The 19,000-nt window shown below is 37.6% G+C and overlaps 2 protein-coding genes across 4 annotated transcripts in view; one reads left to right on the forward strand and one right to left on the reverse strand.

Moving 5' to 3' along the window:
- synj1 (synaptojanin 1) overlaps positions 1 to 1,282 on the reverse strand; it is a 31,719-nt gene extending 30,437 nt beyond the window's left edge. For 2 of the 3 annotated variants that reach the window (XM_067397908.1, XM_067397906.1), the window contains exon 1: positions 1,205 to 1,241. The gene's annotated coding sequence lies outside the window, so the exon portion shown is untranslated. Of the gene's footprint in view, positions 1 to 1,204 lie in introns of all 3 variants that reach the window. The other variant, XM_067397907.1, reaches the window with a different exon arrangement.
- On the forward strand, positions 132 to 9,961 carry si:dkey-5g14.1 (lysosomal proton-coupled steroid conjugate and bile acid symporter SLC46A3). The gene is made up of 6 exons (XM_067397909.1): positions 132 to 952; positions 1,062 to 1,267; positions 2,759 to 3,623; positions 6,771 to 6,854; positions 7,116 to 7,272; positions 7,933 to 9,961. Exons 2-6 carry the CDS (start codon positions 1,079 to 1,081, stop codon positions 8,027 to 8,029), a joined length of 1,392 nt encoding a protein of 463 aa, XP_067254010.1. The 5' UTR covers positions 132 to 952; positions 1,062 to 1,078; the 3' UTR covers positions 8,030 to 9,961.
- Positions 9,962 to 19,000: the final 9,039 nt, after the last annotated feature.

A 19,000-nucleotide genomic window follows, 5' to 3' on the forward strand; every position in this document is an offset into this window, starting at 1 on the left:
AATAAAACAGAGGTAGTGACTTTCATTTTTGTCTATACACAAAAGAACAGCCATTATGGGCCTTGAGGCGCCCTCTTCAGGCCAAATAATTAAAGCAACCAGTATGGATTTTTTTTCCACGTCCAGTTTTATTCAGTTCAGTCATTTAGACCCCTCCCATTACGTTCGTCTACTCAATATTACCAATACACTTACATAAAGGGAAAACAAATGTCTATAATGCAGTGGTTCTCTACCAGAAAAAATATGATAATAAAAAATAATGTAAATAATAATTTCATATTTTGTTTTAACAACTATCTGAACACAACCAATATCTGCTTGTGCATGAGCAAGAATACGAACGGCTAAGGTTCTGTGATAGGCCTTACACAACAAATATGTTAACCTGAAAACATCAAGATCCTGCAAAATAAAAAAGTAAAATAAATAAATAAATAAGTGAATTCATTACCTTACAAAACCATTCATAAAATATTATATTAAAAGCAATTTTAGTTCCACCAGCAGCATTTGTTAGTGCATTTTAAATTATAATATAACAAAAGGTGCAAAACAAAAATGCACAATTAAAGGGTCCGAAATTATCAAAATTATTATAACACTCCTCGCATTTTCACGACTCAACCCGCCCATTGGGAGTGATTGGCAGCTTCACCAACCAATGACATGGAGTCTTTAAGTTCAACTGACCAATCAGAATCTCACGGGGCAGGAAACCGGCGTATCATAATGTGTTTCGATCAGGCATGTTTCATAAACAAAACAGAGGGTATTTTATAACTGCCACAACGCTTGCAAAAGAGTCTCAGCAGAAGAGAGGAACTTCTGTTGCATTTTTATTTTAATGAAGATATACGTCCTAAATCTGTTTGCTTTGTTCGTAAGTAAACTGTAGACTGGTGGCTGTCCAAGGTGTTCAGCAGTTGAGTTTTATTTGTCCTGTCATGATGTAAGTCTTTAGGAGGTTGATGGTTAACCAGTTTAACCAATTATGTTGGGCTACAAATTAGTCTGATCATGTGGACTGATAATTGTCTGTGTTCCTCGTGTCTTTGCAGCACACATCCTCGACACTATGAAGAGACTGTACTTTATCGAGCCGATCGTCGCGATTTACGCGTTTGCCAGTTTTATGGTTTATCCTCTCGTGCAGCAGTACGTTTATCGCAGATTGTGGCAGGAGATCACAAACTCATCTTACCCACAGTCCGACGACAGTTCCCGATGCACCGCAAACAGCAGCAACCACACAAACCAGCAAGAGGTAAGAAGCCTAGATGTCACATGAAATACTGACACAAACACATACATATTTGCATACTCAAGCCACGCTTATAAATGTTATTTGCATTATATAGCAACATTTCAGAGTTGCTAGAGCTTTTCTTATAACTAACATTCTTGAGCAGTTGCTTTTAACCACCTGGTATCAAGATATTTTTAGTGGACGCATCACGAATGTATCAGTTCTCCTCAGGTTCACACAGGTGTCTAACTGAGTAACCACAAGTTCGTCGCTTTATCCGAATAAGTGTTGTCATATCCACTTAACCGTTTAGGCATTTTTTTCAAAGATAAAATAAAAAGTAATTTATTATAGCTATTAATTACATCTTCAACAGTGTAAATAGATGTACTAATTACTCTCTCTAAAAGTATTACATTACTTATTAGTAATTGTTTTCTAAATCCCATATAAACCTCAACCAGTTGAACAATATTCAAATAAATCACATAAAATTGAAGTATTTAAAGGAAGAAGGTTACATTAAAAACATACATTTTAACATTAGATGTTAAATTCATGTTAAATTTACTAGTATTTAGTGCAATTACATCAAAAGTTACTGTAATTAAATTACAAAAAAATTAAGAGTAATCCCTTACTATACATTTTCTAGGAAAAAGTAGTTAAATTATAGTAATTAATTTCTTAGTAATGCATTACACCCAACACTTGTTTTGTTAGAGTAATGTTTTTTAGGAGGATCTGGCAAAAAAAAAAAAAAAACTATAGCAAATGTATTTTTATGAAATGTTTATCTTGAAAAGTATGCCGTCTTTCTTTTAAATAAATGCCTTTTGATTTGGTATTATTCAATTCTTTTTGTTGTTATCCACTGGTATCCTATGACGTTCATACGTTTTTAAATGTGGCTGGGGACCAAAAATATAATTAGATTAAAAAAAATAATAATCATTTTAATTATCTTTTTTAAACCTGTGCATTTAATTGTGCTCTCTGCCATGGAATACTTCATTCTGATTGGTTCATTGCTGAACTCAGTCTAATGTTTCTAAATCATGACTGTTGTCCATGGCAACACTGTTTAACAGACTGGAAAACGTCCGGGAAACCCATTTTTAATGTGCTGGTGTTATGTCTCATCGTGTAGAAAGACAGAAGTAAATACCTATAAGAAGAAAAAATAATATCTCAAATCAATATTTTGTGTCCAATATTGCCAAATAAAAAGATCTTGATCACCCTGTCAGGGTTTGTTTTAGTATATCCCTTAAATATAGTGCGAGTTACACCTGTTGTTGTTTTAGAGAACAGTCTGTTGTAGTATAGTTTTGGTCAGTGATACATAAGCACACATGTGTGTTTCATTTCCTCTTTCTTTCTTTTTGTTTTTTCATAGCTATTCTTATTTGGAACCAGAATTGCATTAGACGTCATAAGATAGGCTACATAAATGCAGCAACAGAGTTTTGTATGCACTTCTGTTTTATTTATTTTGCTTTTTTTCAGGAGGTGCAGAAAGCAGCTTCTCTGTTCTCCATGTACAGTGATTTGTCTTCCATGATCCCCAGTCTCATAATGACCCTCCTCCTGGTGGCCTACAGTGATCAGCGCGGGCGAAAGATCACCATCATTATGCCCCTCATTGGGTCTCTGATCTACACGCTTTCATTCCTGGCAGTCTCCTTCTTCGAGCTTAACCTCTATCTCCTTATTGCCGCCTCTTTTGTAAGTGCTCTCTTTGGTGGTATCGGCACCATGCTAGGTGGTTGCTTCTCCTACGTGGCCGATTTATGCGAAGACGACAAGCAGAAAACCCTTCGCATGGCCGTGGTGGACATGATGATTGGCTTGTTGGCGGGTGTGGCGTCAATCTCCACAGGGTACTTCCTGCATGCGTCCGGTTTTAACTGGCCTTTCTTTACGTCAGCCTTATTTCAGTTGGTTAACTTGCTATACGCTATCTTCATTCTGGAAGAGACCAGGGTGATTGACAGGTCAGAGACTGTGGCTTGTTGCCGAGCCCTGAAGAAACTAGCATGTAGTATCTACAACTTGTTTGCAGGAGGAAGTAGAGGAAAAAAATGGGTTCTTTTGCTGTTGATTGTCATATTTTCCTCCTTATCTTTTGTCAATACTGGGGGTCTGTCCATTATCACACTTTACGAACTCAATAAGCCGCTGTGCTGGAGTGAGATCCTCATTGGCTATGGCTCTGCAGTCAGCACCTCCATTTTCATCACTAGTTTTGTTGGTCTGTATTTGTTCTCCCTCTGTCTGCCTAACATAGCCATCGTCTTCATCGGGATGCTGTCAATCGTTATAAGTACGTTGATGACGGCTTTCGCAAAGACTACGCTTATGATGTTCCTTGGTGAGCGTGCACATTTACACAGATCTTTTTGGGATATCACACACGCACATACAGGCCCGGATTAAGAACACATTGGGCCCTGAGGCTATAGCAACACCAAGGGCCCCCTTTCATATGATTGCCAAGCCACAGTGTCTTGTACCACAAGAATTTTTTTTTTTATTGTTATTATTTTTATATTTTTACAAATTTCATTTTATCAAATCATTTTATATAAGCACAAGCACACTAAATATTCCATGCTATTTTACATATTTTAAAATATATTTAACATATAAAATATTTAACATATTTTGAAATTGTATTGCATATATTGCTGAAACAATAATTCTTTCCTCTTATTAACACAAAATAAACTATTTTGAAGAACGTGGGTAACCAAACAGTTGATGGTCCCCAGTGATTTCCACATTTTATATATATTTTTTTCCTACTATGGAAATGAATGGGGACCAGCAACTGTTTGGTTACCCACATTCTTCAAAATAGTTTATTTTGTGTTCAACAGAAGAAAGAAACTCATTCAGGTTGAAAACAACTTGAAAGTGAGTATGATGACAGGATTTTAATTTTTGGGGTGAACTATCCCTTTAAGGACAAGGGTCCGCATGCTAACTATTAGGATGCTGTCACTTTAAGACGTGCACGCGTCCCATTTTCTCAACTCTCTTCAGACATAACCAACTTTGTTTATGTAAACCTTTTGTGTATTTGACAGTATTATAGCGCAATCAGACGTGAAACATGAAGTCCAGTAGTCAGGTGCTGTTTGACAGGCTTAAGTGTGTGTGCACGCTTCGGGTGTATGGGGTCAGAAAAAGCGCATCTCAGAACAGCACACGAATGACATGTTTAACTGGCAGGGCTTTAAAGCACATGCAAATAAAGAACTTTTGTGATTGCGAATAAGTGCAGTGTCCCGTGAGTAACTCTACCGCTGTGTTAACATGTGATGTGAATGTGTCGAGGTCGAGTTGTACGGATGCGGCACCAGAACTGCAACTGATAGAATGTGCTTCAAAGGCAGATAGTGGAGACAAGTCACTCGACATTGGTGTTCGTCAAAAAACAGTAGGAAAGTTAATTCGGGATTTTTACACGGGTGATGATGATGAGAGAAAAACACTGACATTGTGAATTCAAACGGCAATAAAATCAATCGACTCGTAAACTGTAAATGTTGAAAACACCTTACGTTTTCATGAGAAACAATTACTATCCGAATAGGGCTTAACTCGTTATAAGAATAATAACTTGCTGCAGCTGCTATCTCACCTTCTTCAGCGTGTAAAGCACACAGATCGGCGACGGTGTCGGTGGGTGAAGATAATTGTGAGCTGCCGCTGCGCGCGGGGTCTTCCACTGGCTCGGATGTTTTATGTGAACCGAAGAAGTTAGTTTTGGTATTTTTGCTGTAAGATTTGCATCCCTTTTTCTCCCTTTCAAGCTTATTTTTCCTTTTTTTGCGCACCACTTTTTTAATCATTTGAACACCAGCGAGGCTGAAAAAGCAATAAAGGCCAATTTTCTAGTCTACATGCGATAGCATAACGCAAAGAGGCGTTTCCCGATGTCATGGCACGAATTGTAAAGTGATTTTGATTGGACGATGATTTATCAGTCAGGCACATTTTCCAATCATTTTTTCTTGTTATTTTATTGACACAAATCAACCACCTATGACTTGTCAATCTCATTTCCTACAGCCAATCAGGGGCCCCCTCTACCCGCGGGCCCTGGGGCTTCAGCCCCACCTAGCCCTTATGTTAATCCGGCCCTGCGCACATATATATATTTACTACTTTCTCTCTTTTTAAATAAATTCAATTAGAATTAACATTTTCTTAGGGATAAAAAAATCTTAGCTTATGCTGTAAACTATATAGGGAGCCCTTTCTTGCACTTTATTATAATATTAAAAGTTACAATTAACAACAGAGCACAAACTATTAAATTCAGTTGCAATTTTTTTTTTAGATATAATAATCAACACTCAAATAAAAAAACATGTAAATTGCACATAAGGCAGTTAATTGCATTAACTTCTATATCTAATTCTAATAGAATTTTTCAATTTTTTTTACTCCAAATCATTTTTGAAATATCATCATTTACAGTTACTGTCATAACTTGTTTTCATGACAAGTTTATTTAAATATATTAAATATTTAAGACATTACTAACAAGCAAAGTAAATGATACTTGACTTGCATGACTTGAACATGACTTGCCTGAAGTAAATGTAATGCTACGATATATATATATATTCACCCGCTCCAAGCTGGAATCGAACCAGGCGTCTCTGGCAGGGGAGGTGGACACGTTAACAAGAATGCCTTATTGGCCTAATAGCCTTTAAAACAATTGACTTTCGTTTTTAGTCAGTTATATAATAATTAAATATTTTAATTTTTATCAATACCTTTTAATAATTTAGACAATTAATTTTAATATCTATTGTATTTATCAGCCAAAACATGATAATTTATTGTACTGGCCAGAATTTTAATATTAGTACATCCCTTTTTTTTTTTTTTTAATTTTTGTTTAAAGGTTAACAATAAAACAACATTCAGAGCCATTGAAGGAAAAGAGAGAATGACTAAACCTTCAACAATGAATCAATCACTGGATTACATTTTTTTATAAGATGCCACAGTCAAATAAATTGTTTCATATGTGTGTCCAATCACAATCTCACAAAAGTGTATGTATGCATGTGTGATATTGTGGTAAGGTTTTATAAAATTAATTAAGAGCAAACAGCAGCTGTTCTTGGGCTACAGCAACCTCACATATCTTATCACATTTTTATGTACTTATTATATGTACAGTAATATAAGCTAAAGTTTGCTCAATTAACTTCTGTGATAACTGTCTGAACACAATTACACTGGTAACTGTACTGAAGTGTTAATGAATTTCATTAAATATTATCACTGATCTTTCTATAAGTTAGGAAACTAACCCCCCCCCCCCCCCCCCCTTTTTTTTGGGGGTTGTGAATTAGCAATACACATTAGTCCAATATGATGTAAAAGTCAATGTGACCAGTAAATTTAAAGCCATCTAAAATAGGTGGAAAGTCTGTAATTTTGGAGGCCTTGTTTGTTTAGTTAATGCGAGTATTGATCTGTTTTCTTACAGTAAGGATTCCTGCTATGTTTGCCATCATGCCGTTCCCCGTTCTGCGTTCGATGATGTCAAAGGTCGTCTCAAAGTCCGAGCAGGGTGAGTTGTTCTCTGAAAATCACTGTTCCATAGCAAAACTCCTTATTCAGCTAGATGTTGGTCATAAGAGCTCTTCTCTGCTCAAGAGACCGTGACTATGCGGCGTAAAGGCATTTATTCAAAGTGGTGTTAAATTTAAGAGTCCTTATGTTAGACGTAAATTAAAAGTAGTTTTGTTTGCACTTTTACCCTGTATGCATTCTTCCTTTGAAAAGACAATCATATCAGACTTTTCCTTGTTTCCCCTTCATGTTTTCTCAGGAGCGCTCTTTGCCTGTGTGGCTTTTATGGAAAACCTGAGCAGTAACGTGTCCTCTGCGGTTTTTAGCAGAATCTATGCGGATACTGTGGCATGGTGTCCTGGCTTTGTCTTCCTCTTGGCTGCTGGACTCTGTCTCATTCCCATAAGTCTACTGGGGTAAGAGCGGCACTGAAACATAATCAGTTACTGATCTTTAGAATGCTGAAATGTCTAAACCGTGCATTTAAACCACCACTTTAAAATGAGCGCTGCCTATATAGCGCTTTTGGCATGAGAAAAGCAAGTTTTTAATATATATTATTATTATTATAAAAAAAATGCATTTTAGAGAGGCTTCATGAAAAGGAATAAAATGTATTTCTTTAAAGGTGAAAGATGATTTAAACATATGGGAATATGGGAAATTAGCATGAACAATTAAATATCCAATATCAGCCGATACCAATAAATTAAAAATTGGTACCGCTATACTGTTCATTCCTACTTTTTTTGTAATATGACTCATCAATGCAATGTGAAGTCTTTTATTTATAGGCATGATTTAAATTATCCACAGTTTTGTTCCATATGATATGACCTGTGGTCAGAAAAAAAAACCTTGATGGACCATAGTAGTCCTTAGAAATATGTTATTCTTAACTATTAACTAACGTAGTTCTGTATTTCCATGAACAAAGGCTATAGTTCCTCATTTTTAAATGCCAACTAAGGCTTACATTTCCTCTTTCCCATTTTGCATCTGCTGCTTGTATTTGTTATACATTAGGGTGTGTAGTTAACAATGCTGATTCATTCTGACTCTGTGTCTCACTCCAGAATCCTTAGGTGTTTCCATCCATTGGATCCTAATGACACTCAAGCACTCTTATCAGAAGATGGGACTGAAGCTTCACAAGACCCACCTGTAGCTTAAAATCAAAGGGAGTTCAAATACCTCAGTCATTCACCTCGATTCCTCTGTGTGCTTCTTTACTTTCCTCATACCGACACAGGGTGATAAATTACGAACTGGATACAACTGAGCACATGTGGGCACTCTGTTCAAGCCAAAAGCCTATTATTAGTATTTCGGTCATGCCATGAAATATGTTTTGGCTGAAATGCAGTATATGCTAATGGTGGTTTTAGGGAGGACCACAAAAGAAGGGAACATAACTTTATATTTCTAAAGGGAAATATATTTTATAATAATAATATAATAATAATTTCAGCAAAAACTAGATTTGCATTTCCTAAAGGAAATCCAAGAAGCTCACAAGGCTGCAACAAAATAGGATTAAAGTTTAAGGTAATTTTATGTTTAAGGCTTTGGTTTTGTGTCATCTGCAAACAAGAATCAATATATTGTTACTGTGAAAGGCTTCTATAAATGTTTAAATGTATGCAATGCAGACAAAACCAATCACAAATCAGTATGCAAATAGATGTAAGAAAGAAGACCAATCCAATTCATTATGCAATGAGCGATACTATTGTACAGCGTTTACCTCAGTAAGTTGAGCGAGTTCATCTCTGAGATGTGTGTGTGTGGAGGCGGGGATAATTTGCATATTCATTGATCTGTGTATATTAAATTAGGCAAGGGTGTAGAGTTACATTCAAGCTATTTTAAGGCTTGGAAAAAAAAATTCTTCCCACGGGGGAAAAAAACAAACATTTAATTTTGGTGGTCAAATATGAGTTTTAAGGGATAAAATGTTTGACTGCAGGAGGACTTTAAACTCAATACATTAAATGTGCTACAGAGGATTTTTTCATCGACTGAGAAACCAAAGACTGTTACTGAGTTTTTGAAATGAGCGCATGCGTTAGAACCCCCCCTCCTTCACAGCTCATTTTGAGGGTACCACCGGCATTCGCTGTATCGTGTTAGTGGATTCATTATGTCGGACTCACCGCAGGTAACTCATAATCTGCTGTTGTTACTCCTGTCTCCTGACAAAAACATTGCTTGTGGTGCCTGTGGAGTGTGGAAAGTTACTGGAGCGCGCAGCCGCGCTCGTCTCTCACAAGGAACGTAATGGCAATGACTGACAAGCCAGAGGGCCAATTGTTTACTTGATGATCACACAAACGATTGGCTGATGTTTTTAAGGCCCTACCTCGTGCACAGATGATGTATATTAATATTATTCCTTTCAGTGCACCTAATAAATAGTCTTTTTATCAGTTAGTAAAGACAGTTTCAAATAATATTGCAAAAATGTATAAAAAAAAACATCCTCTGTAGCACCTTTAATTGTATGTAATGAATTTACTACAGAAGTTTAATACTTAGAGATTTAATGTCTGAGAAATATCAGTACATTGCTGTCTTAAAAGTACATTATCTAAAGTTTGGACTGATGTGCAATATGTTCTTGTTCTATTTAGAGCAACCAATTTATACATTTTATAAGGCATAAAATTTAGGATGCTTTTTTTTTTTTTTGTAGTTATCTATACATTTCTAAGTGTGGGAGGTTTTCATTAGTCTTATACTGTCTCATATTTGCACAGGCCTAAGTCATGAGCAATTCAGTCAATAAGCTCTCACCTGCCAATCACCTTTTAATCAAAAGTCTGTCCTGTGTGGTGCAGTGGTTAATTTGCTTTGTTGTGATAAACATTCTATTCTCCACAAAAACAAACAAATTTATTGATGTAGATCAGTTTACTTTGGAGGCTTAGCAGTGGAAAAAAGGTGATTTTGGAGGACTGGGTAGATCATTCAGTAGATTTTTGTGCTTATCTGCTCTATACTTGTGCTACATACAGAAACTACATTGTTCAGCACATGGTCAATAGGAAAACATACAGAAGTACTGAAACAAACCAGTTCACCTCATTTATTTACACAAACATGCTCAAGTTTGGTTTTTATTATTATGAAATAAAATGATTATAAATCATAAATGGCTGCTGCTTTGAGTTGGTCTATCAATTTTACAGGCTTTTACAGCCCCACTGATGTGTTATTAGAAACATACTGTAATAACTAATTCTGCTTTCCAGACCTGAAAATGATCAGGTTATAGAAATTATTATTATTATTTATTATGATCAGCTCCTAATTCAATTGCTAATTTAGTGTCTGCCAAATGAATAAATATTAATTGACTAAAAAAAAGCTCTCAATCTTTAAAAATCCTTAAACATTATCCTGAAATCACAAACTGGAAAAGTAAATTCAATAGTTACATGATGTAGGAACTCTGCATGTATACCACTATTGTTTTACTTTAACATTTGTGGTAGTTAAATGTTTGTGGAGATTATTTTAAATTGTCTGTGTGCTTTATCATTGTAGCCTGAAGGTGGCAGTATAGATACATATATTACAGTTTTTCTCGATTGCTTAAACTCTATAACCAGGCTTTTGAACTAAAATTTCAAAACCATAACGCCATTTATCAAAAAGCACACCCATTTCCATAAACTATAAACACTATTCCCCTTGTTTGACACATGAATCAGATTTGTTGAACTGTCACTGCAAAACTCTGCACACAAATCCCTTCATTTCTCATTGCCTACACCATGTTGTCATTTAGAAAGCAATAGCATTCAATATTGTTCACTCGAGTCAGCATTGCTTGAGCTCAATTAGCACACAGTTACCTACGTGGAAACACTAAGAGTCAAAATTGATCACACTCCAATCAGAACCATCAATAGAGAGATAAAAGAGTCAGAGTCAGTTCATTCAGTTTTGGAACAACGGAGAGACGTGATTGAAAAGGTTGAGGATACCAGAGAGGAGGAGGAGGAGGAGGAAGAAGAGGATGAGCAAGAGCAGTAAGGCGTGGAGGAAGAGGTGCAAGGAGACAAGGATTCTCAGATGAAATTCGTGCCACTAGTTGAACATGTCCTTGTCCATGGTATGACTATGAGGGAGGCTGGGCAATGAGTTCAGCCAAACTTAAAGGGTTTAGTTCACCCAAAAATGAAAATTCTGCCATTAATTACTCACCCTCATGCCGTTCCACATCTTCGGAACACAAATTAAGATATTTTAGTTCAAATCCGATGGCCTTCATAGGGAGTAATGTCACTTCCTCTGTCAAGATCCATAAAGGTACTAAAAACAGATCTAAATCGGTTCATGTGAGTACAGTGGTTCAATAATAATATTATAAACCGACGAGAATATTTTTGGTGCGGCAAAAAAACAAAATAACGACTTATTTAGTGATGGCCGATTTCAAAACACTGCTTCAGAAAGCATCGGAGCATTGTGAATCAGTGTATCGAATCATGAATCGGATCGCGGTTAAACCCGCCAAACGGCTGAAATCACGTGACTTTGGCGCTCCGAACTGCAGATTCGATACACAGATTCACAATAATCCGATGCTTTCTGAAGCATTGTTTTGAAATTGGCCATCACTAAATAAGTCGTAATTTTTATTTATTTTTTTGGCGCACCAAAAATATTCTCGTCGCTTTATAATATTATTAAACCACTGTACTCACATGAACCGATTTAGATGTGTTTTTAGTACCTTTATGGATCTTGACAGAGGAAGTGACATTACTCCCTATGAAGGCCTCACGGAGCCATCGGATTTGAACTAAAATATCTTAATTTGTGTTCCGAAGTATGAAGGTCTTACGGGTGTGGAACGGCATGAGGGTGAGTAATAAATGACAGAATTTTCATTTTTGGGTGAACTAACTCACCCTTTAAGTTCCTTCACCGTCGCCTCGATCATAAAAACCTTCAGGGAGGAAAACCGGTAGGTGAACCTCAGTGTGCTCTACTGTAACTTTTGAGTGCTGTACTCTGTTACAACACATGCATCAAATTGCCTTACATACAGATAGAGTTTCTGTCTGCTTCCATTTTGTAAAAAGGATGTGTTACAGTAATCAGTATTTCTGTTTTTGAAGGGCACAGACAGCCTGACTAGACATTTCAGTTGATGCATGCCAGGGGTGGATCAGGCATGCAAGAGGATTTTCCCCCGATATCTGGATAGGGCCAGTATAGCCTGTGATGTTGACGAGATTCTCTGGCCTGTCCCAGACCAAAGATGTGATGCTGGGGCCTAATGTTTTTTGGTGTTTGGTGTATTGTACTGTACATTAAGGAATAAAAATGTGCAAATGTGTACACGTGTTCATCATGTGAAAAGTTCCATGAGGGGAGGAAACACAAGCAACATAATACTGGTTTTTGTTTTTGTAGTATTTTGAATTTCTCACCACTGTGTAAGACCAGTGTGTGTTTTCAAGGGCTTGTGTGTGATGTCTGAGGGAAAAGTTTGGTTTTTCAGCAAGAGTGAATGGTTTTGAGTGTAGAGCTTCATTTTGACCTGAAAATGGGATGTTTGGGGAATTGGGTGAGACTTTATGGATTTGTGTTTACTGTTTTGAGAATATGAGGCATAGTTTCAAGAAATGTGTTTAAGCAATCGAGAAACTGTAATACGGCAGACAGTATAGGTAGCCTATGTCTTAGCAAAGTTTCAGTGTTTATTGATTGGTCGTTTTAAGTCCTTTTTAAAAACCTTTTTCCAATGGAAGTGAAATGGTGAGACTTTTATATACATGATATACTTTTATATATCATGACAGGATATTTTGTTGACTAAAAAACATTTTTTAAAGATTAAAAAACAATTGGCTTTCAAAGCGAAAAGTAACAATGGAATATGTGATGCAATACATTTTTTTTTCTTAGAAAAATAAACTGAATACACAATGGAAATTTGAAGTGGCCAAATTTGTGGTGATCAAAAAACACCCTTTCAAATAAAAAATGGTGATCTTCCTGTGTATAAATGCAGAAATCCACTGCCGTCTCTCCTGTCACACCTCCCTGCGGATTTGCTTTCCAAGCCCTCTTAGTTTTGACGTGATGAGAGGTCAGAGATCTGCAGCTCTTCGTAATTGTGCAGTCAGAGTGTCTGCCGAGTGAAAGTATGATAAATCTGAAGTGAAGGGGTGGTGGGCTTCTCTGGTTTCCAAACTGAGGCTCCAACCGCTGACTCCACATGATCTACCTTACCACAGACTGCCGTCTCCCCCACACCCTCTGTTTATCTCCCTCTCTCATTTCTCTCTCTTTTAATCTATGTATTTCTCATTTTGTTTTCTCCCCTTTCTATGCACTCCCACCATACGTACAGACACATTTTGTTTTATTTCATCTTTATTCAGATGCGCACACACATGATTCACAACCCCCTGAACTCCTTGTGGTTGGCTAAGCCAGATAACACTCGCACCCACACGCCACCCAAGGAAGAAAAGCCTCCACGCTCATGACAAACGTTTGGACCCTTCTCTTAACGGACGCATCTGGGGCTTGTTGGACACAGATGTTTCTGTAGACCCACGCCCCACAACGGGTTAGAGGCACATGCTCGTGTCACATAAGGTAATGTGAACATTGTTTGCAGGAACTGCAACATAAACTTAAAGGGACAGTTCACCCAAAAATTAAAATTCTGCCATCACTCTCACACTCAACCTTGTGTTGTTCCAAAACTGTATGACTTTCTTTCTGTGGAACATAAAATAATATATTTTAAGAAATGTCTTTTGGACCCATATGGAAATTCATTGTCAGTGTGGATATCAGCTTCTGTGCTTGGAGTTGTGGGCTTCTGCTTGTCCACTCGCCTTTTGAGAACTGACCACAGGTTCTCTATGAGATTATGATCCGGGGAGTTGCCTGGCCACAGATCCATTATTTCAATGTAATGATCTCCAAGCCATTTCATTATCACTCTTGCCTTGTGACATGGTGCTTCATCATGCTGGAAAATGCACAGATCATCACCAAATTGCTCCTGGATCATTGGGAGAAATTGCTTTTGCAGGATGTTTTGATATCATTCTTTATTCATGGCAGTGTTTTTGTGCAAAATTGTGAGAGAGCCCATTCCCTTGGATGAAAGGCAACCCTACAAATGGATAGTCTCAGGATGCTTTACTGTTGGCACGATTTTCCAGATGTCCCAAACGGGCTTTACCAGAGAAAATAACTTTGCACCAGTCTTCTGCTTTCCAGTTCTTATACTTCCTGCAGAATTTCAGTCTGTCTTTGATGTTTTTCTTGGAGAGAAGTGGCTTCTTTTTGAACTGCTCTTCTTGACACCAGGCCATTGTCAAAATGCCTTTACCTCACTGTAGGGCACAAAAGAAGCTGTCAGGGCAGCGTGAAATTTGTTAAAAATAGGTAGCACATTTTGATGGGTGTGATATGGTGTGAGGCTTTACTAAGCTCCAAACTTATGTCAAACCCTAAACCTACCTTTAAAACCAGCAACCAGCATTGGGGGTAATGCATTACAAGTAACTTGAGTTATGTAATAAGATTACTTTTTTTTAAGTAACTAGTAAAGTAACACATTACTTTTTCAATTTACAACAAAATCTAAGTTACTTTTTCATATTACAGCTCTCCTGTCCTCATGTTGAGAGAAATAAAGTGCAGAGGTGTTGTGTGCGCTGTGTGAACATGATGATTATTGTAATTCTAGACTAAATATGAGATGAGTAAATGCATGTTCACTTGCACGAAAACATTCAGTATTCCTCAAAATGAATAAAAACAGTAATTTACAATCTCAGAATTTTACGCAAACCTGTAATAATTAACTATATTAAATTACACAAATATACTTTATATATTTATTCACAATTTAATAACCAATGTCTTTGCTGCTGACCTTCAATGATCTAATTCAACCATACCAATAAGCAAACATTACTTTAGATTAGATTTAGAAATAAGAGTGTTGAACTTCCTTCTCCTGTATCCTATTCTTCTTTAATCCAGAATGGCAGCACAGCTGAAAGGTTTGTTTGAGCTGCGCCCTCTACTCTGCAGGCGTAAATATGCATTGCACTTTTTATTTCACTTTTGGTGTGAAAGGACCTTAACATTTGACAAAACTAGAACTTTTTTGTTGTTATTAAAAAACAAACAAGTAAGCCAAGTCCAGGGGCCTGTACCATGATGGTTAAACAAACGCAGGGTTATAGGATTGACAAAACCAAACCACTCCAATCCGGCTTTGTTGGTACCATGATGCTGATCATCAACTTTCTCTGTCAACTCAGACTTTGATTCTGAGTTTGTGGAGTGCGTGCATATGAATGTGTGACATCTGTGGCAAACAGCCAATCACAAGCCTTGCAACAGAGAGAAACAATGATTCATTTCTTGTGAGAGAGCCAGCGTGATTCAAAACTCCTTTGCTAAAGATTAAGAGATTGAAGAAAATGAAGAATTTAAACTCATTTACACTGATCAAAATAAAAGAAATGATCTTGCTCTGTCACTGCAAGTGAAACTTATGGAAGTTGGTTTATTTAGTTAATAATATATAGTGATAGAGACTCAGGTCACATGTAGTCATATTTAAAGTTTATTTACAGCTCATTTATATTAAACATAATCTGTATATATTAATATTCAATTAAACTAAATAATTAATAATAACTTCAACTAAAATCGCTTGTGTAATGGATTAATAATAATATATATCATTGAATTATTATAGAAATCATATATAAATCATAAAATCATTCTAAGTAATTATCAGTAAAGCCAGACAATTTGATTGTTGAGTTTTTGTTGTTGTTGTTGTTTTGTTTTTTAGGTTACTATATAGTAACCTTTAATTTGGAGGAAGAGAAACTGGTGGAGTGACTTTATTGCGTTGGATGTGTCAGTGTCACTTTGCTCACATCTGATTGGTCCAAATTCGGTTTGAGATCTCTGAACCAAAACATAACCTGCCCTGGAGCAGGTTAGCCGTGGGGCGTAAGTTACTATGGCGATGAACACCGTTAAAGGCCAAGTCACTTTCATTGTACCTAAAACCCAGGATTGGTGCAAACTAATCTGAATCTTACCTGGCTAGCCAGCTAATCCGTCTTCATGGTACAGGCCCCAGGTGAGAAAAAGTAATGCAAAAAGTAATGTAACGCATTACTTTTCATAAAAAGTAACTAACACAATTAGTTACTTTTTTAGTGAGTAATGCAATATTGTAATGCATTAGTTTTAAAAGTAACTTTTCCCAACACTGCCAGCAACGCACTACCGTACCTTATGTAAGAAACATAGACATAGAAAAAAGAAATAACTAATAAACAACTCAGGCTCTCAGGCTCAGAAGAAAAAGTCCAGAAGCACTGAGTAAACCCAAAGAAGATAGACTGATATTCTCAAGTGGTGCATGTGTGGAGCTAATAGTCTGTGGAGCTGTTGGATTCTGGCAGCCACATCTGTCTTGGACACTTCACATGCTCAGCTGGCCAAAGGATTAAGTGTAAATTCATTTTCTGAGTAATGACTAGATAACTGCTGTAGCGTGTTTGCAGTATTTTACTATTGTGATTTAAATCTTGCCATTGGCTAGTTTCATCCACAACACCCAGATCAGAACCAGGACAGCTATGGAGAGTGTCTCGGGTCACTGAGGGCCTGCCAGCGCAATTCACGGTGAAAATCTCCCTTGCTATCAGAGGCCGATATGAGAAGAATGCATTTAAAACCACTCTGGTTTGAATGATAGCCAGTAGAATGAATTTTGGATTCTGTGTTATATGAGCAATATCACACGAGTAGTACGCTGTGAGAATTAGTACGCTGTGAGAATATCAGTACGCTGTGATTACCTACGGCACTCGGCCTGCGGCCTCGTGCCTACGGACGAATCACAGCGTACTGATATACAGCCATATCGCACGGCTACTCGTGTGATATTGCGTTTATACAACAGTTCGACGGCACGAGTGTGTAAATAAATAAGAACAACAACGGAGTGTCTTTAAAACCCTCTTTTGTGCAGCACTACTTCCTTCCGCCATGGATTCAAATCTCAATTTGACAGTTGGACCAAGCCTCCGTTACTAATTCTAAAACGTCACTTCAGAACTAGTAACGAAGGAACGTTTCAAAACTCAAGTTGTCAGTTAAACCAAGCCTCCGTTGCTAACTCTAAGGGTGCTTTCACACTTGGTTCGATTGCCTGGACCGAACCAGAGTTCGATTGCTCCACCCTCCCCCTGCCCCCACTGGACTGTGTTCACATTATATTATTTGGGTCCGACCCGCGGTTCGTTTGCGTCATCAAACCAGCAGCTGTTTACTCCGTTGCTTAGTAACGACGGCGCAGGAGAAGGCGGCAAAATTCATAAAGTTGCTCTCCTCATTTTCATATTTTTGTTTTTGAACCGTTGGTTTTGTTCATAACGATACCATCTGCTGCGACTGTAGTACGGTGAGCAGAAATAAGAAAGGCTACGCTACAGCACTCTGTTGCATCACATCAGTCACGCTCATTGGGAAAGTGAGTTAAACACACACAAACACACATTTTTATCAAATAATACGGCATTAATAGCGGTTCACTTCCGCAATTTGGTACGTTTGCATTCATATCAGAAGTGAACCGTACCGGAGTTCACTTGAACCGCACCCCAGACCACCCTTTTTAAGCGGACTCGGGTATGGTTCGCGGGTGCGCACCCGAGTTCAGAAGACCGTGTTCACATTATCCAAACGTACCGAACTCTGACGTCAATCGAACCCGGGTGCGCACCAAAAGCGCTAATGTGAAAGCACCCTAAAATGTCACTTTAGAACTAGTAACGAAGGAACGTTGAGTCGCTTCATTGAAACACATTGAATTTTCTACAGTATTAGAGAGAGAGAGCGCGAGAGAGAGAGAGTAGGCTATTACCTGTGTCTGGTAAATTGCATAACATTCATTCATCAAGTCGATGTCCATAATATTACATCCTTTATACAAGTCCGTTTGAATGTCCGCTGAGGTAAGCGATCTTTGTATTTGTCTTTTTTTCAGCTTTGGGAATTTTCCATCCAACACCACAGCGCTAAAACAACTTCCTTTTGCAAAAGTTCCTTTCAATTTAAAAGTCTCTTGTAGTGTTGCACGATATACCGATACTAGAAAGGTATCGCGATACCCTGCTTTTAGAAACGGTACGGTTCTTCATTTTATTAGTACCGGTACTTTGAGTGCCAGCTGTATTTCCTAATGTGCGACAGCAGGGAGCAGTGTGTGTGCAGCGCGCTGCTTCTGAGGCACATTGAGTGCGTGTTTATTCCTGTCAACTGCGCAACCGCAGATGCACAAAGCAAAATATGGCATTATTTTGCTTACATTGCCGACAGTCAGGGCAAGCCCACGGACACCACAAAGCCCGTCTGCAAAATACGTTACAAAATAACGCAAGCGAAGGGAGCATCCAACTTGCCAAACATCCCGATTTGTACAGAGAATTTAAAGAGCGACAGGTTAGTGAATGTGATACCAGCGTTATGTTTATGCTCTCAAAAATTAAATGAGTGTTATTTATATTACTCATGCAAGCAGACATCCGCAAAGAGGTGTATTATTGAGTCTAATAAGTGATATCTGGTTGCTAAAATAAAATTAATTTTAAAAAACAAATATGTGAAGGGACTATACAATTATATTAAACCAATTTATGCTTTAATAACATTGCTCTAATTATTTACAGTAATCAATATTCTCACTGTCAAAACACTTACATGCAGGGCTTGATGACAGCCACTCCCACTAGCCACTTTGGCGAGTTGAATATAATTTAAGTTTACAGCCAAATGGTCGTCGAAGATCGTCGTAGCACAAAATTACAATCCAATCACACAATTCGTTATTTACATGCAGTTAGTGAAGGAGGGATAGGCGGAATTGCGCTGAATGACACACAACAGAAGCGCTCTCTCGCGTGCGCTCTCTCTCTCTCTCTCTCTCTCTCTCTCTCTCTCTGTCTGTCGCGCGCGCGATCAGTTTTCCTCGCGTCTGAATAGTCAAATACACGTGCACACAGATGTCTAAATGTCCATCATGTGGAGTATCTCGCGTGAATACAGTCGGTTATGGCTTAA

This window comes from Chanodichthys erythropterus, chromosome 10 (genome assembly GCF_024489055.1).
Source record: "Chanodichthys erythropterus isolate Z2021 chromosome 10, ASM2448905v1, whole genome shotgun sequence".
Taxonomy (NCBI): Eukaryota; Metazoa; Chordata; class Actinopteri; order Cypriniformes; family Xenocyprididae; genus Chanodichthys; species Chanodichthys erythropterus.

Bases quoted from the DNA above. Each gene is read 5' to 3' on its own strand.
- si:dkey-5g14.1 (XM_067397909.1), top strand. From the start codon at position 1,079: ATGAAGAGACTGTACTTTATCGAGCCGATCGTCGCGATTTACGCGTTT. The intron at 1,268-2,758 runs GTAAGAAGCCTA...GCTTTTTTTCAG, and splicing joins ACCACACAAACCAGCAAGAG to GAGGTGCAGAAAGCAGCTTC. The intron at 6,855-7,115 runs GTGAGTTGTTCT...ATGTTTTCTCAG, and splicing joins CGTCTCAAAGTCCGAGCAGG to GAGCGCTCTTTGCCTGTGTG.